The following is a 26,666-nucleotide window of genomic DNA, read 5'->3' on the forward strand; positions in this document are numbered from 1 at the left end:
ACATTTCACAACACATGGTCTATGACAAACAATCTACTGGTAGCAACTTGATGCTTTCTAACTGTGGTGTTGGAGAAGACTCTTGAGAGTCCCTTGGAAAGCAAGGAGATCAAACCAATCAATCCGAAAGGAAATCAACCCTGAATATTCATTGGAAGGACTGATGCTGAAGCTAAAGCTCCAATGCTTTGTCCATCTGATGCAAAGAACTGACTCATTAGAAAAGACCCTGAAGCTGGGAAAGATTGAGGGCAGGGGGAGAAGGGGACAACAGAGGATGAGTTGGTTGGATGGCATCACCGACTCGATGGACGTGAGTTTGAACAAGCTCCAGGAGATAGTGAAGGACTGGGAAGCTTAGCATGCTGCAGTCCATGAGGTCGCAAAGAGTCAGACATGACTGAGCAACTGAACAACAACTTACTATTAGAAACAAATGACCAAAGTATAACCTAAAACAACATGAATCAGGTACTACAGAGTTCAGAACCTCAATGATGTGACGTAAATTCAGATACACAGGAAATAGCTCTAACTGGGGCAGAAGCAGCAAGTGAGAAGATTTAAGATGTGACTAAAATTTGACCAAAACTTTCCCAAATTAGCTTCCTCCCCAAAGGACCTTCTCTTTTGAGCATCTGAGTGAAGCTTGACCTCTCCCCTAACACCAGCACAAGTGCAGTCACAGCCACAAAAGAAAGATCTAAGAGACTTTTTCCTCGGACACCAGGTTATGGGAGTAAGTCATCACATTTCCATCCACCGTAACTGCCTCTGAAGCTGTTCACGACAGAGTTCACCCTGACCTCACGTTCAGGAGCGGGAGTCTCGGCACACCTGGGAAGTACACCCAGGTCATCTCACCTCTGCCTAGTCACTGCTCTTGGATTAGCACACATCAGCCTGGCAAGGGGGCTTCCTCTCACTGCCTTTAATAGAAATGCCTTTCTTATTTCCTCATAAGAAGTAACATTAACCACCGAAGTACACTGAGCCCATGTGCCAGAGTAAAGGTTAAAGCTCCAAAAATGATGAGTTCACGTATGTGACAAATATTTACTGAAACTAGGTCTTGTTTATCATGATACCTCTGAGGCCTGGCAAATAGCAAGTTTTCAGCCCCGTCCTCACACGGCTTACATGACGGCAAGGAAACATGAACAGATACATTTCTCCTGAACAGCCCCATCAACCAGGTGGGGTCGTGATATAAGGTGTGAAGGCTGGTCTGCGGATTCCAGGAAGTCACCCTTCCTAAGGGAGTGACATTTAGGCTGAGACCTGAAGAAAGCCAGCGGGTGGCTCAGAGGACAGGGAAGAACCATCCAGGGAGAGGGGACAGCCCGCCTCAAGTCCAGAAGGCGCAGAAAACAAAGCTGAGGAACGTGCAGGAGGCCTGGAGAAGGGCGGTGTGAGGTGAGGCAGGCAGAACGGAGGGGCAGAGAACGCGGGGAGATGACCGGACTCCTGCCCAAAGGCAGAGGAAGCCAGAGAAGGCTTTTAAGTGTGGAAATGACGCCATTAGACACATGTTTTCAGAAAGAATCGCTAACTGCAGCATGTGAAGTTAACTGAAGGGGGCCAGAGTGGATGCTGGGTGATCAGGCTGTTTAACAGTCGGCAGAGAGGTGACGATGGCAGAGTGACAGACGGGAGGGATTCAGGAGGTGACAGGGAGAGGAGGGACGGCTTGGATGTGGGGAGGGTGGGTGAGAGAGGCAGGGCTCAACATCATTCTTGTTAAAATACAAAATAAAAAACCAGGGGGACACGGTGCCCATTTACTGAATCAGGCTGGGGGAGAAAACAGAAGAGGGGAGCGGGAGGCTGGGCGAGAGAGGTGGTGGTGCCTCACGTGGAGACATCCAATAGGCAACTGGATACCTGGGAGAGATGTGGCTGGAGATAACTGCGGGAGCGTCACCGGTTATTAAAGCATCCTGTAATTAAATACACGGGATTAGAACACTGGGCAACAGGCAGGGGGTAATTACAGCCCTGGGAGTGCGTAGGACTGTCTAGGGGAGAGGACAGGAGGAGAAGACAAGGGGGGCTTCGGGCAGAGCCAGGAGCAAGTCCCATATCTAATGTCCCTGTGAGTCAGACCTCACTCCACCTGCTACTACAAAACAGAACAGAACCAAAAAAGGAAAAAGAGGAAAACCACCAAGGAGACCGGGACAAGGAGCGCAGCCGGAGTGTTCCATGGGCGAAGGGGGCGGAGGTTGTCTCTGGGGACGGCTACTAAGAGCTCAAGATGAGAAGAGGACTAAGTGTCTGCTGGAGGTTGCAGAACGGAGCCACAAAGGACCACCCTGGGGAGCCTGGGTGAAGAGGTGGAAAGGGGCTGAAGAAGAGATGGGAGGTGAGGGCGCGGAAAGTGGGTTTCTGGGTAAGGGACTACTTCCTGTTGGGAATGCAGGCTGGCTCGGAGCCCGTGCGGTGAGCCTAACGACCGTGTTTGAAACCTGGTGACCCCACCTTCCCAGATACATCCCCTGAGGTATCTTACTTAACCTCTCACCCTCTTAATGTTCCCCTCTATAAAACAGGGATGATAAAAATATTTACCTCTTAGATTTGCTCTGAGGTTTAGATGAGATCAACGTAAAAGATTTACAACAGTGTCTTAATATACCTAGTACACACCAGTTACTATAAACCAGAAAAAGGACACAAACGTTCTTCCACTTTTCATTTCACAGGTAAGATGGAAAGTCCCCGGGGTCCTGGTATGACAACTTCGCAAGGGTTCTTCCACCCCCACTGCAGAGCTGTAGGATGGAACCACCCGGCCAGCGAGCACACGGTCTGACTCACCGGCCTGGACTCCGGCCAGCTGTTGGCTGAGGCTGCTGGGCGCCCACCACGGAGCAGACAGAGCCAGTCCTGAGAGGGAAGGTCATGGCGATCCTTTCATCCCGGAGATGACTCAGAGCCGCCTCGGCTCCTGGTGACTCCCCGGTTACTTGTGAAGCCTGGTGGCCAGTCCCGCTTTTAGATCCCCAAACCCTGCTGTGAACTCCCCTCTTGTTTAAAGGCGTCGGGGGTCTTAACATTTCAGACAACAAAACCTCCGCTCCTCTACCTCATCAAATCTAAGATACCATCAAATGTGAAGTTATAGCCTGACTTCAGAGACTTTAAAATGTATACCTAAAATCTACTAAATATGGCAAACTTTCAAATATGGGGCCAGCCAGAAGAGAAAATGTTTCACTGTGAATATTTCATACAGCTGTAACTATTTTTATAATCAAGATACAGTCACTCTCTTGTGGAAGGTAAGTGGCAGGCTCAGTAGGGAAGGGCAGAGTCTGAATGGTAGGTCATCAGAGCCTTCTGATACTACGAGGCGATCAGCCAGCGACTGAGCTGTGATCATCAACCTGTCACCACCAGAGGTCAGCACCCCTCACACCACAGTCAGCGAACCGAGTGGATGCAGCCAAGCCTCCCGGGCGATCTGCTATCAAGGTTAAGTGATGAGGGGTTATAAATGCACAGGAGGACTTCCCTAAAAGTCAGAGCAGTGCTTCTCATTATTCATGCCCCCCACCCCCCGCCACCGCCCCGTCCCACCCCCATGAAACTTGAATACTGCAAACACACTGTATATCCATTCCGGGGCCCTTTGGAGAGCCAGAAACCACTATAGTATCTAAGATTTTTTTGTCCCCCAACAAGAACCAATCTCTGCTCACATCACAGTGACATCTGCATCACAGCAACATCCTTCAGTTGAGAATGAGTGAGTTTGAGTGAGTGTACATTTCTGGTTTCTGCAGAGCACCTGCTCGTTGCTCTAGGTCATATTTTCAGGCTGGAAGGAAAAGCACAAGTTTGCCAAGTGCTGGGCTTCGTTCTACAGAGAAAGCCCACAGCAGTGACAATGACAATGAGACAGACAAACAACACCTGGAGAGACTCGGATCAGCCAAGAACACAGCTGCCTCATTACAGAATGGGGTCTCAGGCTACCAGACTCCTGACTGAAAAATAGTACTTTCCTTCTCGCTTTTACTTTCCACGTCCACTTCTTACCTAGTTTTCATCGTGAAGACTAGGGTTGATCAGTCTTGCTAGGAAAATGAGTTTGGAGGCAAGTCTTGAAAATACTATCCTTTGAGGAATTCCTTGCAGGTGAAGAAGGAATAGCTCAGACAGAGGACTGTGAAGGAAGCAGGCAGACAGTGAGGGAACAGAGGAGAGGCGAGTGGACAGAAGTGAGACGGTGGGACGAACCCACACAGTGAGCTACTGAAAGCCTGAAATAACTGGAAAGGCTGCGACAGCTGGAACGGTGAGAAGAGGGCGAGGAGATAACACAGATAGTTTCCAGGGGCTATAACATTCTTGACGGGGTACCAGAATCATAGGGTTATTAATCATGGATACATTTCAACCCTGAATATTCATTGGAAGGACTGCTGCTGAAACTGAAGCCCCAATACTCTGGCCACCTGATTCGAAGAGCTGATTCATTGGAAAAGACCCCGAAGACGGGAAAGATTGAGGGCAGGAGGAGAAGGGGACGACAGAGGATGGGATGGTTGGATGGCATCACAGACTCAACGGACATGAGTTTGGCAAGCTCTGGGAGATGGTGAAGGACAGGGAAGCCTGGCGTGCTGCAGTCCATGGGGTGGCAAAGAGTCGGACACGACTGAGCCACTGAACAGCAACAACATCATTTACTGGAGAAAGCATTCGAGGGCTCAGGTGCTTACGTCGGTGCTTGGTCTTGTCGTTAAATAAGTTCTAGACATTTAACCTTGATAAAAGCAAACAGGTATGACTGATGTAATATAACATTTGAAAAGCGAACACATAATGTGACTGCTGAGCACTAGGAGCCGCTCTCATCACTTTGCAGATACTGAATCATCCCATCCTCCCACTGCTCCCATAAAGGAACCATAAACCCTGGGTGTAGTCGCCAGAATACCGCTGAGCGCCCACGGTGCACCACGGTGTCACGGGCTGGGAAGGGGAGGAGGGATTGTGGAGAAGTACAGAAGGGCTCTGGTTTTCCCTGGTGGCTCAGACAGTGAAGAATCTGCCTGCAATGCAGGAGACCCGGCTTCGGTCCCTGGGCTGGGAAGATCCCCTGGAGAAGGGAATGGCTACCCCCTCCAATACTCCTGCCTGGAGAATGCCGTGGACGGAAGAGCCTGGTGGGTTATAGTCCACGGGGTTGCAGAGTCGGACACGACTGAGTGACTAAGCATGCGCACAGAAGGGCTTTAGGAAGGGACTCTAAGAGGGTGAGACCTGGGCTGAGCTGTGATGGTGGTGGTATGAAACAGGATGTACACAGTGGTAACGCTGGCAGCTGGAGAACATAGCGAGAGAAGGTCTCACCCTCCAAAGGATGCAAACCCTGAGTCACTGGGACTGCGAGGAGTCACAGAACAGGGGGTTGGCCAACTCTGCTTGTGGGCCCAACTTGGCCTCTTTCTGTAAACAAAGTTTGGCTGGAATACCAGCCCGGCCAGTGGGACCGTGTTGCTGCTCTGCGGCAGCCTGGTTGGGGGGAGGGTTAAGGAGTTATGACAGAGACTGAGATGGAGCCCATCTCGTTCTTGACAGAACGAGATTGCTGAGGCTGGTTCTATAGCCTGATTACCCCATCTGAGGCAGCAACAGCCACACTTGTGAGCTTGGCAGAAATGCAGACTCCCAGGCCCACCCCCCACTCCCCGACACAGAGAACCAGAATCTGCCTTTTGAAAAGCTCTCTCCAGAGAGAGCAAGCTCTCCAGTCTCTCATGTGCATGGCTGGGAGGAGGCGGTGAGGCTGCAGATGAAAAGTCTGCGTGTATTCTATATATAGACACAGAAAAGTGGTAAAGATTTTTCCCGTAAAGGAATGGGGCTGTCAATTCATGCTCTGGAAAGGTCCCTCTGTCAGGGCCTGAGCGTAAGAAATGGGTGGGCAGCTGGGGTCAGAACCCAGGCAAAGGAGGAGCTGAACAACAACACAGGGGAGAATGAGGTCCAATTTGTTCTTTCTTCCCAGAAGCAAAGAATGTTTTAAGAGATGACTCCAGCTTCACTAATGTCGCCAATTTTGTTTCTAACAGAGTATCTGTTATAATCTATTAGGAAAGAGAAAAATACTTGGTAACGAAAACACTAGTAATCAAGTGTCTCCGTGTATCCCAAATGTATCTCCATCTAAGGAAAGCCTCCAGATCATAATGCACAAAGGATGACATTAGGTGAATAGAAAGGGAGCTGGAAGATTAAATGAGGATCTACTCAACAGCCATGTATTATGTAGGCTGCTAACAAGTCAGCTCACAGGATACTGAAAGGTGTAATGTGTGTTAAGACTTACTTTCCCCCCATATAAACGTTAAGATTCTGCTTGATACTCAATTTTTCTGTATTTTGGATGATTAAGCAATCTGAAGTTCAAAAGAAACAAAGCAGCGTTTGAGACGACCACGCCAACACTATCCCTTCCAGCTTGGCTGACAGCTTCCAAGAAACTGCTGTTTAACATTTTGCCTCCTTAAGAATCTAGAAAAGTTTGACAGGGTTATTTGTGGGGTTCAGCATGCTTTAAAGTAATGACAGCAATATAGATAAAAGCAGATGGGTGAAAATGGGAAATTCCTTTCCTTAGATGCTTAGGTTTAACATTTTACATTCACTCCATTGGCAGAAACAATGCAAAAGAGAAAAGGCTTATATATCTGCTTTGAAAAACATAACGTAATTAATAAATCTCAAGTAAGGAAAAAAAAAACCTAACCTGTGTTGAGAAGAATCTCTATGGAAGATTCATTGATAAAAACTTACAAAGTATATGAGTTCAGTACAATAGTAAATGGTGCTTAGAATTAACAGCAACATTTACACAGTGCTTCCTGTGAATTTACAGTGTACTAAATAGCATTATATGGACTATCTCATTTAATCCTCAAAACACTCTGATATTAGCTCCTTATGAATGGGAAAACTAAGGCACAGGGAGGTTAAGTAACTTGCCCAAGGTCACACAGCTTAATAAGTTAAGATATGGATCTGAAGCTGGACCTTATGCTTTTAACGATAACTATGTGGGGGTGCATGTGTGCTCAGTTGATCAGTCTCTTTGCGACCCCCATGGACTGTTGCCCGCCAGGCTCCTCTGTCCGTGGGATTATCTCAGCAAGAATACTGGAGTGGGTTGCCATTTCCTCCTCCAGGAGATCATCCCGACTCAGGGACTGAACCCAGATATCCTGTATTGGCAGGCAGGTTCTTTACCAGTGAATCACCTGGGAAGCCCCTAACTATGAGCACCTCTCTAACAGCATCAACTCGCCTTTCCTTTTGCCCCCATGTAAATCGCAAAATGATGAAAATGTAATGGACTCCCACTGTTACTAAAATCAGGGACAAAGAAAACTCTTAGGATCTTGACATTCAAAATCTTAATGGGGGGGGGGGCGGCGGGGGCAGTGCCCTTTGGACAATGCCCAAAATTTGACGTGCAATACAATAAAAACGAGGAATAGTTAGGTGGATTTGACTTAAGACACTGGACTATTTTTCAGTAAGATAGAATAAAAATTAAGTCCCAGTAAAATTCTGAAATGCATCATGTAACTGCTTGTTAATAGTAAATATGGCTGCAGACTTTTGATGATAATTACTATGAATACACTATCTTCTGGCTAACAGGTCTGTGAAATGCAGGAACTCTAAAAGGAAAAATAAACGTAGGCCTAAAAAATTAGGCCCTGGCCTAATACTGTCGATTGAACGTTCTCATATTGGCTGAGCATGCTTATTTAAGTAATTGCCTGACTGTAAATGAACGGAAGTATTAAAGTTGGCACAAGCCACGGCATCCACATGGCACATGCTTTGTTCCCGGAGCTTTATTCCATCAATACTCTTGGAAAAAAAGAGCAGTCACTAAATGAATAATGGAAGAACACAAGGCAGTGTGGAGGTCTTTTACATTCCTCAAATTGTCCAACATCCTATACAAAGTTCTTTTTCAACTCTGAGTTCATCATATTCCATTTTAAAAACTAATTTTACCAAAGAACAAGCGTATCCCCTCCAAATTTTCAGTTTCAAAATAAGAATTCAGGTAAGAGCTGACAATATTCCATGTTAAATATTCATTTTTGCCAAAGGAAAAAAAAAATCCATCCCCTCACATTTTCACAGCTTCGAAATCACATCCAAGTAAGAAGAAGAAAGGCGAAAAGGAGCCAGGAAGATGAAAAAGTGAGTGAGAGAAGAGGCGACAGAAACGATGGAATGACAGGGTCACCTGAACTCAGACCCCATTCGCTGAGCCGCCTCCGGTTTTCCTATTGAACTTTCCCTATTAAGACAAGAAGACACACCCTGCTGGTGGTATTTTCACAAGTACAGATAGGGAAACCGTGTGTGTTATTTAAAGGTACGGACCATACACATAATTTGGGGCGACTTCCCTGCGTACCGTGGCATTACAAACAATCACGACTGCATGTCACCTTGCTCTCAGCCGAGTCCAGCTCGTAAGGACAAAAGGACCGACCATCCGTTCCGAGGGCCGGGCTGCGGGCTCCCCTTGGAGCCAGCTCGATTACGCCTCTGAGAGGCACCGCGGCCGCTGCAGACGCGCTCCGCCGGCCCCGCGTCTCCCTCGCCGGCCCCCGCCGAGGCTGGACGGGCGGTGGGCAGCGGGGACCCGCGGCCTCCGGGGCGGGGACCCGGCTGTCCCCGCGCCCCGGCCCCTCCCGGCCCCCGGCGGAGGCGCGATCCAGCGGCGGGCGGTGGGCGGGGGGGGCACTCACCTTCTTCTTCCAACTCGAATTTCTCCAGCATGCCGGCTTCCGCGGGTCCCGGGGCCGCCGCCAGCGCCGCCTGAGGAGGAGGAGGACGACACGGATCAGCATGCGCTCGGCGGCGCTCGTCCCCGGCCGCGCGGGCGGGGGCGCGCGGGGGCGGAGGGCGGGGGTGCAGGGAGACTGGGGCGCGGCGGGGCCGCGGGGGGCCGCAGGGCCGCGGTACAGCGGCGGGGCCGCGGGGGCGGGGGCGGGGCCGCAGGGGCGGGGCCGGGGGCGGGGCCGGGCCACAGGGCCGCGGTACCGCGGAGAGGTCGCGAAGGCGGGGCCGCAGGGGCGGGGCCTTGACGCGAGCCCGGACGCTGGGGGCCGCAGGGCCGCGGTACGGCAGCGGGGGCGGGCCGCACGGGGCGGGCAGCAGGGGCGGGGCCGAGACCGCAGAGGCGGGGTCGGGGGCGGGGCCGGGGCGGGGCGCGGGGTTAGAGGGCGGGGCCGCTTCACAACGGCCGTGCCTCGGGGCGGGGCCTAGACCGCAGGGGCGGGGACAGGGGCGGGGCCGGAACGCAGCGGGCCTCGGGGCCGCGGTACGGCGGCGCGGGGGCGCGGTGGGCGCAGGAGTGGGTGGGGGCGGGGCCGCGGGTGGGCTCTGCTGCCCCGCCGGGCGCTCCGGCCTCGCTCGGCGCGGGGTAGCCCCGAGAAGGGGGCCTCCAGCGCAGCTGGCAGGACTGGGGTGGGTCGGGGGTGGCAGAGCGCTGCCCAGCTCGCGGGGCCCGGCAGGGAACCGGCGGCGCGGCCCAGTTCCCCCTCCCCGGCCCAGTCCCCCCCTCCCCGCCCCAGGCCGGCCGCGGCTCGACCTGCCGCCCCGCCATCCCGAGTGGAACGGCCCGCTCCTGCTCCCCGCCCCCTCCGCGCCCCGCGCGTTGGTACGGACCGGCGAGAGGGAACTGTGGGAAGAGGACCCCGGGGGACTGGGGCTGGTCCGCGCCAGGGCGGTGGGGGCGCCCCGCTCCGGCCGCCGGGGCCGCCGACCCGCCTTTCGCCGAGGCCGTTCTTCTCATCCTCGGCCTGTCCTCCCACCCCCTTGCTCACACCCGCTCACCTTCCCCCAGCCACCCACGGAAGCGCGTCCCCGCAGGTTTAACCTGCGCAGGTGTGGTCTCGGCCGGCCCGGGGGTGGGGCCCGAGGGGTGCGGAGCCAGGTGGGGGTGCGGTGGGCGGGGCGATGTGCCCGGGAGAGGGTGATGGAGCCTGCGAGACCCCAGGGGAGATGACATCGCAGTCGGGGGCGGATGTCGGTGTGAATGAGGGCATGCTTGCTTGCTTTTCTTTTAAATTTTAGCCCGACGTCCGGCGTGCAGTCCATGGGGTATCGAGGAGTCGGAGACAGCAAAAAAGCCCATCCCTTTTCCCCCTATTAAAATTTTTGTTCCCCGGGATACACGTATTGTAGATGCACTGTTGCTATCAGTTTTACCCGGCCATGAAACTCTTGCTTCCTCTCTTCGTAGCTCATTCTCTTCTTTGGGGAGCCAGTGCCAAAAAGTACATAAAATTCTAAATCTGGCTCTGGCCACTTCTGTTACCCTGGATCTGGGTATCTGAGACTCTCCGATCGCCAGCTTAGGTTGGCAGGCAGCGGGGCCTGGCAGCCGAGAACTTCCTGGAAGAGCAGGGTAGCCAAATAGGCGACAGGCACCCCTCTCCTGTGTTACAGGCAATGACTGTCCCAGGTGCAGGGCCCTTAGCTCACTGCAGAGTGCAAGCACCGTGATAAAGAGATTAGCTCGCCAACGCTGATTAAGGCTCCACCCCCACCCCCCCAAGGAACTTAGTTCTGTCATTATTGCAAGCCTAGCCTGGAGGAGGAAGTACTCATATCTTTATGCCTTCTTTTTGCTCTGTCATCTCAGTTGGGCCAGTTTAAGTCTTTTTTTGTTTTCTTGCCACACCCTGTAGCATGTGGGATCTTAGTTCCCTGACCAGGAATTGAACCTACACCCCCTGCATTGGAAGTATGATGTCTTAACCAATGGATCCCCCTATGTCCTACCAATCTCTTAGTCTTAATCTTTGCCTTTAAAAATGTGGGGGGAGGAAAAGAAAAATAATTTTGTAAGAGGTGGTAAAAACCCTTTGCTGGGTCATGCTTAACAGCAAAAGACTGAATGCTTCCTCTCTAAGTTCAGAAGAAGATAAGGATGTCTGCTTTCACACTGTTCTTATTCAACATAGTACCAGAAGTTCCAGCCACTGCAATACGGCAAGAAAAAATAAAAGACAAACAAGTTGGAAAGAAAGAAATAAAACCATCCCTACTTGCAGGTATGATTGTCTGCATAGAAAGTCCCAAGGAATCTACTAATTAAAAAACCTCCCACAAAACCCCCAAAACACCAAAACTGGAACTAATGAGTTCAGCAAGGTTACAGGATACAAGATCAATACATAAAAGTCAATCATATTTGTGTATGCTGACAATGAACATGGGGAAACTGGTATTAAAAGTAATATTATTGGGACTTCCCTGGTGGCCCGGTAGCTAAGACTCTGCATTCCCAATGCAGGTAGAACTAGATCCCGGGCCAGGGAACTAAATCCCCCACAACATGTCCCAACTAAACACCCGACATGTTGCCACACAGGAGATTGAAGATCCCTCGTGCCACAGCTAGGACCCAGTGCAGCCAAATAAATAAATATTAAAAGAAAAACCAACATTATTTACGATCACCACAGAGAAAATTAAATACTTAGGTATTCACTTGGGAGAACATGTCACAAGATCTGTATACTGAAAATTACAATGTGTGGATAAAAGAATACTGAAATAAGTGGAGAGGTACTTCATGGATTGGAAAACTCAGCACAGTAAAGACATCATTTCTCTCTCCAGACTTATCTCCAGGTTGAATGCAATACCCATCAAAATCCCAACCAGGTTTTTCATAGACAAGCCAAGCTTCTAAAATTTACACAGAAAGGCAAAGCTAAAATAGGCCTGAAAGAGAAGAATTGAAGTGGGAAGAGTCACTCTATGGATATTAAAGCTTACGACAGGGTCTTCCCTAGTGGTCCAGTGGCTAAGACTCTTGGTTTCCAATCCAGGGGGTTCCAGGTTCAATCCCTGGTCAGGGAGCTAAGCCCCACATGCTGCAACTGAGTTTGCACACCACAACTAAAGATTTCACAAGCCACAGCAAAGATCAGAGAGCCCACGTATGCAGCACAGACCCAGTGCAGCCAAACAGATAATTATTAGTACAAAAAATAAAGCTTACCACAGCGCTATGGTAATCAAGACTGTGTGGTTTTGGCAGGGAGATAGACACAATGATCAATAGAAACAAGTAGAGAATCCAGAAATAGATCCACATAAATACTGCAAATCGATGTATGATAAAGATGCAAAGACAATGATGCTGGAGCAATTGGACATCAACAGGCAAAAAACCCTAATGTAAGCCTCACACCTTATACAAAAATGAGCTAAAATTGGATCAAGGACTTATAAATACGTAATACTATGAAACTTTTAGGAAAAAAATAGGAGAAAGCCTTTGGGACCTATTGATAAACAGTTAGATCTGACATCAAAAGCATGAGCCGTAAAATAAAAAATTAATGAATTGGACCTCATTAAAATTTAAAATGTTTGCCCCGTGACAGAGCCTGTTGAGAGGATAAAAAGACAAGCTACAGAGTGGGAGAAAAAGATTTTCAGACCACAAAGCCAACAAATGACCAGTATTTGGAATATGTAAAGAACTCTCAAAAAGCAATAGCAGAAAAAGAAAACAATCCAGTCAAAACATAGGCAAAAGATACAAAGAGACATTTCACTGAAAAAGATGTATAGATGGCAAAAAAGCACATGAAAGTAAGGCCGGCATCATTAGCCATTAGGGAAATGCTAATCAAAACCACAATAAGCTATCACCTCACACCTGTTAAGACAGGTCAAAATAAAAATGGTGGTCACACCAAATGCCAGTGAGGATTCAGAGAAACAGAATCTCTTGTGTGTTGCTGTGGGGATGCAAAATCATACCACTCTGGGAAACAATTTGGCAGTTCCTTAAGGAAATAACCTCCCAACTGTCATATGATAGATACATCAATGACATTCTTGGGCATTTATCCTGGGGGAAACAAAACATGTTTACACAAAAACCTATGTATGCATGTTCAAAACAGCATCATTTGTCTCAGCCAAAACTGGAAATAATAGATGTGGTTCAACAATGTTGCATGTATACAGTGGAGTACTACTCAGCAATAAAAAGCAATCAACTATTGATACATACAGCCACTTGCATGAATGTCCAGGCAAGTATCTCAGTGAAAAAAGCCAGTTCTTAAAGGCTTCCCTGGTGGCTCAGATGGTAAAAGCTTCTGCCTACAATGCGGGAGACCTGGGTTCAACCCCTGGGTCGGGGAGATCCTCTGGAGAAGGAAATGGCAACCCACTCCAGTACTCTTGCCTGGAAGATCCCATGGACGGAGGAGCGTGGTAGGCTACCATCCATGGGGTCGCAAAGAGTTGGACACGACTGAGCTACTTCACTGTCACTTTCAAAGATTATATACTGTACGATTCCATTTGTATAATGTTCTTGAAATGACAAAATGACAGAAATGGAGAACAGATTAGTAAATGCTAGGGGTCAGGGATTGGGGTGGGGGAACAGAGGTACCTGTGGCCATAAAAGTGATGATAGAACTGTTCTGATTCTTAACTGTATCAAAGTCAATATCCTGCTTGCATCAGTAAGTCAGTTCAGTTGCTCAGTCATGTCCGACTCTTTGCGACCCCATTGACTGCAGCACGCCAGGCCTCCCTGTCCATCACCAACTCCCGGAGTTTACCCAAACTCATGTCCATTGAGTCGGTGATGCCATCCAACCATTTCATGCTCTGTCGTCCCCTTCTCCTCCTGCCTCCAATCTTTGCCAGCATCAGGTTCTATTCAAATGAGTCAGCTCTTTGCATCAGGTGGCCAAAGTATTAGAGTTTCAGCTTCAGCATCAGTCCTTCCAGTGAACACCCAGGACTGATTTCCTTTAGGATGGACTGGTTGGATCTCTTTGCAGTCCAAGGGACTCTCAAGAGTCTTCTCCAGCACCACAGTTCAAAAGCGTCAATTCTTCAGTGCTCAGCTTTCTTTATAGTCCAACTCTCACATCCATACATGACAACTGGAAAAACCATAGCTTTGACTAGACGGACCTTTGCTGACAAAGTAATGTCTCTGCTTTTTAATATGCTGTCTAGGTTGGTCATAACTTTCCTTCCAAGGAGTAAGTGTCTTGTTATTTCATGGCTGCAGTCACCATCTGCAGTGATTTTGGAGCCCCCAAATATAAAGTCTGCCACTGTTTCCACTGTTTCTCATCTATTTGCCATGAAATGATGGGACCGGATGCAGATCTTTGTTTTTTGAATGCTGAGCTTTAAGCTAACTTTTTCACTCTCCTCTTTCACTTTCAAGAGGCTCTTTAGTTCTTCAGTTTCTGCCATAAGTGTGGTGTTATCTGCATATCTGAGATCTGCTTGTGATATCATATTATGTTTTCTCCCACAAGTCAAGCCAAGCTGATTTGTGTGGAGGAAATGACAATTGGGGTTCATTTAGAAAAAAATCTTTATTGAGGACTTCCCTGGTCGTACAGTAGATGAGAATCTGCCTGCCAATACAGGGGACATGGGTTTGATCCCTGGTCCAGGAAGATTCCACATGCCGGGGAGCAACTTAAGTTCTTCAGCCCAAACTACTGAGCCCATGATCTGCTCGCAACTACGGAAGCCCGAGCACCCTAGAGCCAGCAAGTCGCAACTACTGAGCCCAAGTGCTTACAGCCTGTGCTCCACAACAAGAGAAGCCACTGCAATGAGAAGCCGGAGCCCCACAACTTTAGGGTAGGCCCCACTTGCCACAACTAGAGAAAGCGTGCCCGCAGCAACAAAAACCCCAACCAAAACTCAAATGAATAAATAAGTATAAAAGGAAGAAAATGTTATAAAAATCTTTTGAGATATGAGTCACGTACCATAAAATATGATTCAGTACATGCACAGGGTTGTGCAGGCATCTGTTTACAACACTTTCATTAACCCAAAGGCAAACCCTGTACCCATTACTGTCTTTAACCTCCTTAACCCCCACGCCCAGTCCTAGGCAACCACTAATCTCTTTTCTGACTCTCTAGATTAGCCTATTCTGGACATTTCACATAAATGGAATCATATAATATGTGTTTTTCTCTGACTTCTTCCACTCAGCATAATGTATTCATGATTCATCCATGTTGTAAGATTTTTATCAACACTTAATTTCTTTTTATTGCTGAATCATATTCCATCGAATGGATAGACTACCTTTTATTTATCCATTCATTAGTTGCTGGATATTTGGGTGATAATATGAATATTGCTTCTATAGACACTCATGTACCATGGTTTGTGTGGATGTACATGTTCATTTCTGTTATGTGTAGATCTGGGAATGGAATTTCTGGGTCATAGGCAACTCTATATTTAACATTTTGAGAAACCACCAAACCATTTTCCACAGTGACTGCACCTTTTTACATTTTCACCAGGATAGTACGAAGGTTCCGATTTCTCCTGTCCTGTAGCTTTTGCAAGATGTTACACTGGGGGACACTAGGTGATGGGCACGCAGGATCTCTCTATTATCTGTTACAACTGCACGTGAATCCACAATGATCTCAAAATAAATTTAATTTAAAAAAAAGTTTGGTAGTACCTAGTGGAGATGTCAATCGTCCTGATTTTGGAAAAGTCTACATTTCAATTTCCTGCAGGCTGTTTGGCATACTTAAAAAAAAAATCCCTCATTGATATTCAGTAGGAGTGTCATCAATTTCCCTGAAATCCTGACAAACTGTTTACTGGGAGGTAGAATTGCACAGCCAGTGGGAGTACGAATTTCTGGATGCTGTGAACTCAGCAAAACTGGTCCTCAGACCCAAAAGTCCTGTGCGTGTCGACATGTGTGGAGAATAGAGATGGAGACAAATTAATGTGAGTCTCTTACTTTTACTGCACTTGATAGTGGGGGTACAGGAGTAGACGAAAATAAAAATGTCTCTATCGAATACGCGAGTGAGGCTGAATTTATTTCCACAGGTTATTTTTTCACTTTGTAAGACATCTCACGCTTTCTTCCTTTGAAAGTCATGCAGTTAGAGGATACCAAAGGAGGCAGATGACTCTGTTTTATGACACATAAGGTCAATTTCAGGGAGTTGAAGGCCCCAGACGCTTTTCAGATGTGCACGGACATGTTGACAGGCTGAAAGGAGTGATGGATGGGTTCGGACAGATCATCTGAAGTTGGTGGTCGTCGGCTGCCCTTTCAATGGTGATGTTTTCTTAAAGTCTCAGCAGACTTACACGCCAGACTTAATTTTAGCTATTTCAGGCTGGCAGGGAAGCCAGGGGCAGAGGAGAGCTGAGAGGGAGGGCTCGGGCCATGTTGCGCATGCAAAGAAAAGGGGCTCGGACTGATGAGACGTCATACCTGGTGCCTCTCATGCTAGGGAGGCGCCGGTTTCCCTCCGTAGACCTCATGTAGATTTGTGGTATTTCTACCATCTGCTTCTGCGGCCAGTCTGGGCTTACTGGACTTCAGTGCAATGGGAGGGAGCGGAGGTGAACTTTACTGAAAGAATGACTGAGAAACGTGGAGCCCTTACAAGTGTGACTTTTTGGTTGCTGCAAAATGCTAAGTTATTAAGGACCATCTTGCATTAACTGCGCCCAGTGTTTTGAATGATTGTTGGAAGGGCAAACACCAGCCTGGAAACTTAATCATAAAACAACGGCCAAAAAAGCTTTCCTGTATGCAATGAGGTCGGATGTGAGTTCACTTTGCCTTTAAAAAAAAAGTCCTAAATAGCTACTGCAAGAAATCAATCAACCTTAAATACTGGATAAGGAGCTCTTGAATAATTTAGCAGCTTCGATGTTTCTCCCCTGCTGTCTTCCGTGAGTTCTGCTTTTCGGCAAAGACATCCTCCGTGTGGAAGCAAAGGGGGGATAGTTAGCTCCCACCAGTGCGGGCGGGAGATGCAGTGAACCCTCTTCTACTTTCCACTCTGCGCTCCCTAGCCAGGCCTCACCCCTACTCCTGTGCTGCTGGCCTTCAAGCCTCAGCCACAAGCCCTCAGTTCTCCTGAGCTCCAGACTGCCTCCTCGTCATCTGCGTTTTAATCTTCTACAGGCAATTCAAACTCATCCATCTCAAATGGTCCCTGGGTCCTCTCACTTTGTCTCAGCATCCTTGGAGGCTGTCCCAGATGTCTCTGTCTCCATCACACTCCTTAGCTCTGGTTTCTCCCATCTCATCCTTTTCTAGTCCCTTCCCTACCCTGGAGCCAGGGCTCCTTTTAAATACAGACTTGTTCTTGTTACTCTCTTTAGAACCACCCAGTGACTCTCAGGACCCTTTAGGGATGTAGTGCAACTCCCCAGCCCTGAGCAGGACCTGGTTATTTTATTTCTTCACCTTCTCTGGCCAAGCTCCTCTGCGTCCCCTACACTGGAGCCCCAAGGTTTGAATATTCTGCCCCCCTTTCCTACTTCTGCCACTAGGCTAGTTCCTGCTCACTCCTTTATGAGTCTTAATGATGAGAAAAACTTTTTAGTCATAGTAAGAACTAGTCCAGGAAAAAAAAAAGATGCTAAAAGTATATACTTTTTGGATCTTCGCTGGTGGTGCAGTGGCTAAGACTTTGCACTCCCAATGCAGAGGGCTGGGGTTCGATCCCACATGCTGCAACTAAGACCCGGTGCAGTCAAATAAATAAATATTAAAAAATGAAAACAGTGGTCCCGTGCTTAGGAGACTCTGTGCTTTCACTACCTGGGCCCAGGGTTTGATCCCTAGTCGGGGAACTAATAAAACTCTGCAAGGTGTGGGGCAGGGCCAAAATACATACATATATATATACATATATATATCTGTGTGTATATATATATCAACCCTCATACTCCTCAGAGGTTTTATCATTTGGTTCTATTTTTCTCTGGGATCTTAATTTAAGAAAATTTCCATTAGGAGTTTTTCTTTGGAAAAAAGTGATCTAAAATAAATTCAAGGTTTGCCTATTAAAAAAAGAAAAGAATGAGTCTAAAGAAGGCGGCTCAGGTTTCACCAGGAAGCCTTTCTTGATTCTTGACCTCTTCTAACAACTTACCTGGTGAATTGCTTCTCTGAACCCACAGGCTTCTATAAGGCACATAGCATGAGACTGGGACTCACTTTTCTGTCCTCCCCTAAATCCCATAAACTCTTTGAAGGGGAAAAAATGACCCTGTTTGATTTTATATCGCCTGTGACTGAAACATAGTAGGCATTGCAAAAATACTTGGGTGAAATGAATTGTTCGTTATTAGCAAATCAATTGAAAACACAGTGGGTGAGCAGATGATTTTAACAGCATAAATGGGCTCAGAGGTGATTTACTTCCACTCACTCTTGCTTTTCCGGGACCTCATTTCTGTTTAGAAATAATTACACCCACTTCCCCTTGAGCGTCGGAGCTGGTATTTTGAGGAAAAGAAAGTGACTGTGCTAAGAAACAGGAACAGCATTTTTATTTTAATAGACTGTCTGAGGACTAGAGGTCGTGGACAGCACATCCTGGTTTGGATACCGCTGGAGAGCTTTGCCAGCTCTTACCATCTCTCTACAATTTTAGTTTCTCTTGAGTAAGAACAATTGATTTTTTAAAGTGCTGTAGAAATTTGATAAAAACTGAAACTACTTAACTATTAAAAACTGAGTAAAAACTCAAATTATTTATATCTTAAAATATAAGATATTTACTTGTAAAATAAAAATAAAAACTGATACATTAAATAAAAAAACTGATATATAAAATAAAAACTGAAACTACTTATATCTTAAAATATAAGATATTTAACACCATAACTATTAATCCTTCTGACCGATTTTAATCATTATATTTGGGAGAAAGGTTTTGTTCCTTTCAACAGTTTTCTAAATAACAATTTCAGATAGTATAAAGTTAGTTCCTTCCTAACATTTATTTGATTTCCTTTAAAGAGCATTTATTTCACAGAGTCGTTTCAGAGAGTATGGTAACCAATTTCTACAGTTCAACAAGTCAGCTCAAAACTGTTTCAAAGGAGGTATCATTAAATAAGAGATGAAGAGGGACTTCCTGATGGTCCAGTGGCTAAAACTCTGCACTCTCAATACAGACGGCCCATGTCTGATCCCTAGTCAGGGAACTAGACCCCATCTGTTGCAATGAAGGCCCCATATGGTGCAACTAAGACCTGGTGCAGCCAAATAAATAAATAAAAATAAATATTTAACAAACAAGGAGATGAAGAAAACAGACTAAACCAAAAAAAAAAAAAAATCCTTTTTGTCTGGCTTCTGTTAAATTTTCTTCTAATTTCCAAAAAATAGACTATGTTAAGATTTTGAAGATAGTTATTCAGCAAGTATTTACCATCTGCTATGTGCCAAGAACCACAAAAGGTGAGTCAGTTAAATATCTGGTGTGATGAGAAATTCACATCAAAGATATGATGTAAGTAAGATGATATGATATGAAGATGATATGATGATATCAAAGATATGAAGTAAGAAGCCTAAACATATATAGGTTTAATCTGTCTACTCTTCAAATTCTGGATCTGTGGAACTCATTACTCAGGGTCTAGAATATGCATTTCTTTCTCCTTTCACAAATAAATCCAAATTAATTTTTTTTTGCTAATTGTAATCTTATCAAGTTTGTGTTTAACAGGACTTACTGGGGAACTAAACACCTTCTATTATGTTGACAACTCTTATTATCCCATAATATCCCATAATTAGCAAATTAAAAAAATAAGTATTGCTCAGCCAATTCAATTAACCTTTCGGTTCTTACTGCATCAAGCCGTAAGCTTTGAAATCTCTATTTCAAAACAAATAGAAACTTATATTCCTCTTATAAAGCAATCCCTCAAATGATATTAAGTCTTTCTTCACTGTTCTCTGCTCTCTCCCCTACAATTATTAACCCTTCTGAGAACAGACTACTGTTAATCGTTTTTCCAGCTCTTTGTGTCCCCTTTTTATGGAAACTCTGGCCAGACACTGGTGGAAAGTTACAGAAGTGATTGAGACTACCTCCATTTTTGTTCCGTTTTGGTGTATGTTAAGGGATCAAGAGGAAAGTTAAAGGGACCTGTTCCTGCTCTGCGGCACCCTCTCTGCTCGACCCAGGGAACTGTGTGATCTTTTTCACTCTCTTTGGTGCTGTGTAGCCGATGAGGATGAACCGGCTACACAGAGCCAGCTAAATACACGTGTAGGACCTCAGGGTGTCAAGCTTTTGAGAAAGACTTTTCCATCTCCTTTTTACTGTGACATAATTTACCGGTGATAAACTGCATCCATGTTCAACTGTGTCAACCTGAAACCACTACTACAATCAAGATACAACACGTTTTTATTACCCCCCACCAAAGTTTCCTGGTGCTCCTTTGTGGTTCATCCCTATTTTTGTCCACAGTTTCAGGCAACTAGTGATCTACTTTTTGTTACTATAGGTATTTTCTAGAATTTTATAGACATGGAATCATAGAGTACACACTCTTGTGCACCTGGCTTATTTCACTTAGCATGATGATTTTGAGATTCATTCACACTGTTCAGTGTATCAGTAGTTTTTTCTTTTTTTACTGCTGAGTAGTATTCCATTGTATGTACGGATGTGCCATATTTTGCATCACCATTCACTTGTTTGATGGACATTTGGGAAACTTCTAAATTTTGACCATTGTGAATAAAAATGCTATGAAGATACATGGTCAAGTCTTTGTGTGGACACATTTTCACGTCTCTTAAATTAACAGTAAAGAGTAGAATGACTGGGCATATGGTTAGCCTTAAAATATTTTTTTATTTTTAGTTATTCTAGTGGGTGTATAATGGTTTCTTACATTGTGGTTTTAATTTGCATTTCCTTCAGGACTACTTATATCTTGTTTATTGGGCATTCATAGATCTTCTTTTGTGAAGTGACTCTACAAATCTTTTGCCCATTTTTCAAATTGGATTTTTTGGGTCCATGTTGGGTTGTGTGAATGTGGCATAGAGACTCTTTTTTGCATAGTACATCTGTTTAATTATATTAGGACTGTTCATGCAATACCTGCCTCAATAATTTCACTCAGATAATAAAAAATAATGGCATAATGATAGTTTAAAGCTGGTTCAATTATATGATTTTACAAGCTTATTTACTAAGAGTGAAAACAGAAGAGTATTAAAAATAGATAAAAAGATAACATGTGTCACAGTGCTTAATGTTTCTGGAACTGTTGGAAAGACCCTGGTCCTTCTTCTCCATGAGTGTGAACTGGATCTAGTGGCTTGCTTCTCATAGAACACAGCAAGGTGATGGGCTATCATGTCCATGATGAGGCTACCTAAGACTATGGCTTCTCTTGTACTAGTAGACACGCTCCTTCCCCAGCAAGCCTTCAGATGACACCTCAGCCCTGGCTGACGTCTTGACTGAAGTTTCATAAAAGACCTGGAGACAGGTGATTCAACTAAGCTGTGCCTGACCTTCTGACCCACAGAAAGTGTGAGAGCATAAATACGTGCTTTAAACCGATTAATCGGTGGTATGTTATGCACCAACAGATGATGCAACAAGTTTTTAAAAATATAGTTAGGATTCAAGTTCTTTGTCAGATACATGCATTGTGAACACTTCATTCCATTCTGTGGCTTGTGTTTTCATGTTCCTACCATATTTTTCAAAGAGCAAAATTTAAAATTTTGATGAGATCCAATCCATCCTTTTATGATTCATGCTTTTCATGTCCTATTTAAGAAATCTTTGCCTCCTCCAACACTGTGATGATTTTCTCTAGTGTTTCCTCCTAGAGACTTTACATCTTTTTTTTTGAAACTTTACATTTTGACTTTGACGTTAGGTCAATGATCTGTTTTAGTTTAATTTTGTATTATGATGTGTGGTAAGATTAAATTTTTTTTTCCCATATGGATCTCCAGTTGTTCCACAATGCTTACTAAAAAGACTTTATTTTCCCCATTGAACTACCTTAGCACCTTTATCTAAAATCAGCTAACCACATCACAGTAGCCAAGACATGGAAACAATCTAAATGTCCATCAACATAAGAAAGGATGAAGAAGATGTAGTATACACACACACACACACACACACACATATATACATATATATACACCATGGAATACTTCTCAGCCATCAGCTTCCTCGGTGGCTCAGCGGTAAAGAATCTGACTGCAATGCAGATGCTGGAGACATGGGTTTGATCCCTGGGTTGGGAAGATCCCTGGAGGAGGGCACGGCAACCCACTCCACTATTCTTGCCTGGAGAATGTCATGGACAGAGGAACTTGACAGGCTACAGTTTATGGAGTCACCAAGAGTTGGACATGACCGAAGCGACTGAGCATGCATGCATGCACTTGTCAGCCATAAAAAAAAAACACTGCCATTTGCCGCAAACATGGATGGACCTAGAGATTATCATACTAAGTGAAATAAGTCAGAGAAAGATAAATATCATATGACAATCACTTGTATATAAAGTCTAAAATATGACACAAATGAACCTATCTATGAAACAGGAATAGACTCATACGCATAGAGAACAGACTTGTGGTTTCCAGAGGGAGGGGAGGTGAGGGAGGGAAGGATTGGGAGTTTGGGATTAACAGATGCCAACTATTATATATAGAATGGATAAACAACAAGGTCCATGTATAGCACATGGAACTCTATTCAATATCCTGTGATAAACCATAGTGGAAAAGAAAATGAAAAGGAGTGTATATGTATATATAAGTGAATGACTTTGCTATAGCAGAACAACATTGTAAAGTGTATTATTCATACACTGATTCTTACCTAAATATATCATCTTATGTTTCTTTATTGAAAAAAGACATTTCTGTTATTCTGCATGACATTATGTATGTAACCTACACATGTATACATGTAAGATCTAAGTATTACATATGTAATGACACGCATGAATATATATGTGTATGTGTGTGTATTCCCAAGCTTAGCCTCAATTGTTGGCAATGTGTGGCCCTCAGTGTGTGGTGGATTGTACTAAACTGTAGTGGGTACTGTTGGTTGCCTAGTTGGTGTCCAGAACACCCCACTAATTTGTCGCTTTGTATACCGTTTCCTTATATGAGTCATGATGGTGACTCAATCCCGGACTAAAGGAAAGGACTTAAGGTTGGAGAGACCAGCACCCACACGCACGTGTTCATGTCCCCATCCACCCCTATTTCTGCCACAGACAGCCTGGAACCCTGACTGCTACTGAGGACCAGTCTGCAGAGGAAGCCAGTGCTGGGAGAAAGTGCTTTGGTCCTTGGCGACATCACTGAGCTGGCCTGTGTCCCACCTTGCCTGGGGCCTGTCCCACCTCTGGATCTGTAATACGAGGCAATAGATGTCTTTGTCCTCCAACTCAGTCTGAGTTGGAATTTTCTGTTCCTTTGCAGCCAAAACATTCTAGGTGATATTTGGATATAGGCCCTGCCCTCAGGAGATGATATTCTAATTCAGTAAAGATTATTTCTAACTGTTCACTGTACATTTTTGCATATGTAACAGTGTAAAAACCTTACAGAGTACTTTAGCAACTGCTCAGTGGACACAAATACTAAGAAGGAAGGAAATACGTAAGAGGCAGTCTTCTTAAAGAGATGCTACTTGGGAGGGGGCACGCCATGCGGCATGTGGGATCTAAGATCTACCTTAGTTCCCCAACTAGGGGTCAAACCCAGGCACCCTGCATTGGAAACTCGGAACCTTAGCCACTGGGTCACCAGGGAAGTCCCTAAAGGGATGCACTGAGGCGGATGTTGACGGAAGCAGGGAAAGGAGAGCATCTCAGAGAACGGCCGCGGCAGGGCACAAGCGCCCTGAAGGGAAAGACCTGCAGGACAGAGCAGGCCAACAGTATTCAGTGGAGTAGAGTGTTTATCAGGGGCTCCCCCATTGCTCAGATGGTAAATAATCCACCTGCAATGCAGGAGACCTGGGTTCGATCCCTGGGCCAGGAAGATCCCCTGGAGAAGGGAATGGCCACCCACTCCAGTATTCTTGCCTGGAGAATCCCACGGACAGAGGAGCCTGGCAGGCTACAGTCCACGGGGTCGCAAAGAGTCGGACACAATTGAGCAACTAATACTTTCACTTTCACAGATGATTTACAATGTTGGGTCAGTTTCAGGTATAGAGCAAAGTGATTTAGTTATACACACACACACACACATACACACACACACACACACATAGGTTCTTCTTTAGATTCTTTTCTATTATAAGTTATTACAAGACATGGTGTATAGTTCCCTGTGCTGTATAGGAGGTCTTTGTAGAGGGTGGGGTGTCCTTGCAGAGAAGTTAAAGAAAGATCAGTAGAGACCATGAGAAGCTAAGGGGTGAAATCAGATTTCAAATGTAGGCTCTAAGGAGTGAATGTCAATCTCGTCAAACTGTTCTTGGTGCTATGAAAAGATTTTAATATCTGCGTGGAGTGGAGAGGGTTGGATAGGTGAGGAGGGGAACCAGCAGGAAAATTTCAGATGTCTGTACAATGAAGAAATTCAGCAAGTCTGAGGAGTAGCACAGAGATAAAAATAGTTTGGGCTTGGAATTTCAGTGGATAGGGAATAAATAGAAAAGAGACTAGAATATCGGGGGAAATTGGCAGGATGAGCCTATTTGAAGTAAGAAGGAGGGAAAATGCTGGGATGAAGCTGTTAAACCTCAGATGTTGATTGCCTGGCCAAGAAGCGCCTTTCAGGATGTGAGTAGGGTAGCTGTGGGTATGTGGCTCTGCAGGAAAGGAGGAGTGGGTGGTTTAATTCATCAGCTGTGTGACCCACAGCACAGCTCTGGTGCCATTTTTGTGATTTCTGTCGTGTCCCCACACAAACTACACATTTATTTATTTATGTTTGGCTGCATGGCATGTAGCCTCTTAGTACCTGGACCAGGGTTCGAACCTGAACTCCCTGCACTGGAAGCATCTTAACCACTGGACCACCAGGGAAGTCCCTGGATAATTACTTAAACTGACTTAAAAAAAACTAGCCGAAATTCCATGAAGCCATAAGTTTGGATATTCTCGATATTCCCCCCTCCTCCCAATTCACAAATATATTGCTGTGAAAACTGTTCACTCTCATACTGCCCTGAAGTCATCTGCCATGACACAGTGGCTCCCCCTGCACTGTGGGAAAACTGGTCCAGGGGGACGAGGAGTTGGTACGGAGAGCCAGAGGCCCGGGGCTGGTGTTCACAGTGCAAAGTGAGACTTTCAGTGGGGGAGATGAGGTCCTCTTACTGAAGATAAGAGGAATCAGAAGGATCAAAAAGAAGCAGCCCCTGGGAATGGCCCCACAAGCACATGTACTCCAGCTGGAACAGGCCAAAGCAGGTGCTGAGAATGCAAGCCTCTTTTTTTTCTTTTTCCTCTCTTTTTCAATATTATTGAATGTGAGATAAGGATGCAAGGCTAAACTAGAGGTTTTAAAATGGTAAACTGGGACCCATTCATGACTCGTGAAGGCAGTTTAATGAAGTCAGGACTACATTAGTTTAAAATGAAATAATATAGAAATATCACTTTGCATTGCAGGTTGGTGAGGGTAGTTATCATTTCAAGAAATCTGTCTTAATTATCTATATGTATGTTGAGTACTGGGCCAAGATTTTCTATCATAGTTTCCAGGTGGCGCTAGTGATAAAGAACCTGCCTGCAAATGCAGGAGACATAGGAGATGAGGGTTCAATCCCTGGGTAGGGAAGATCCCCTGGAGGAGGGCATGGCAACCCACTCCAGTATTCTTGCCTGGAAAATCCCATGGACAAGAGGGCCTGGTGGGCTACAGTCCATAGGGTCACACAGAGTCGGACATGACTAAAGTGACTTGACATGTACGCATGCATGGTCATAGACTAGATAATAAAAAAAGATGCTTATACCTTCTGACACCTCTTGTTTGAAAGATTTAGTCATACGGATGGGAGCGTAGTTACAGGAAATGTTAAGTTTGTCACTAATAATGACGGAGAAGCTCTATACAATCAGCAAAAACAAGACTGGGAGCTGACTATGACTCAGATCATGAACTCCTTTATCATCAAATTCAGACTTAAATTGAAGAAGTAGGGAAAACCACTAGACCATTCAGGTATGACCTAAACCAAATCCCTTATGATTATATACTGGAAGTGACAAATAGATTCAAGGGATTAGATCTGATAGACAGAGTGCCTGAAGAACTATGGATGGAGGTTCATGACATTGTATGGGAGGCAGTGATCAAGACCATCCCCAAGAAAAAGAAATGTAAAAAGGCAAAATGGCTGTCTGAGGAGGCCTTACAAATAGCTGTGAAAAGAAGAGAAGCGAAAGGCAAAGGAGAAAAGGAAAGATATACCCATCTGACTGCAGAATTCCAAAGAATAGCAAGGAGAGACAAGAAAGTCTTTCTCCGTGATCAGTGCAGAGAAATAGAGGAAAACAATAGAATGGGAAAGACTAGAGATCTCTTCAAGAAAACTAGAGATACAAGGGAACATTTCATGCAGAGATGGGCTCAATAAAGGACAGAAATGGTATGGACCTAAAAGAAGCAGAAGATATTAAGAAGAGGTGGCAAGAATACACAGAAGAACTGTACAAAAAAGATCTTCATGACCCATATAATCACAATGGTGTGATCACTCAGCTAGAGCCAGTCATCCTGGAATGTGAAGTCAAGTGGGCCTTCGAAAGCATCACTATGAACAAAGCTA

At 45.6% G+C, this 26,666-nt stretch overlaps 1 protein-coding gene across 8 annotated transcripts in view; it reads right to left on the reverse strand.

Annotated features, from left to right (window-relative positions):
* PRKAG2 (protein kinase AMP-activated non-catalytic subunit gamma 2) overlaps nt 1-26,666 on the reverse strand; it is a 296,870-nt gene that overhangs the window by 51,719 nt on the left and 218,485 nt on the right. For 7 of the 8 annotated variants that reach the window (XM_061166155.1, XM_061166154.1, XM_061166157.1 and 4 more), the window contains one exon: nt 8,793-8,862. In XM_061166155.1, coding sequence (XP_061022138.1) covers nt 8,793-8,862 — 70 coding nt within the window. Of the gene's footprint in view, nt 1-8,792; nt 8,941-26,666 lie in introns of those variants that run through there. The other variant, XM_061166161.1, reaches the window with a different exon arrangement.

Source organism: Dama dama, chromosome 18 (assembly GCF_033118175.1).
Source record: "Dama dama isolate Ldn47 chromosome 18, ASM3311817v1, whole genome shotgun sequence".
NCBI lineage: Eukaryota > Metazoa > Chordata > Mammalia > Artiodactyla > Cervidae > Dama > Dama dama.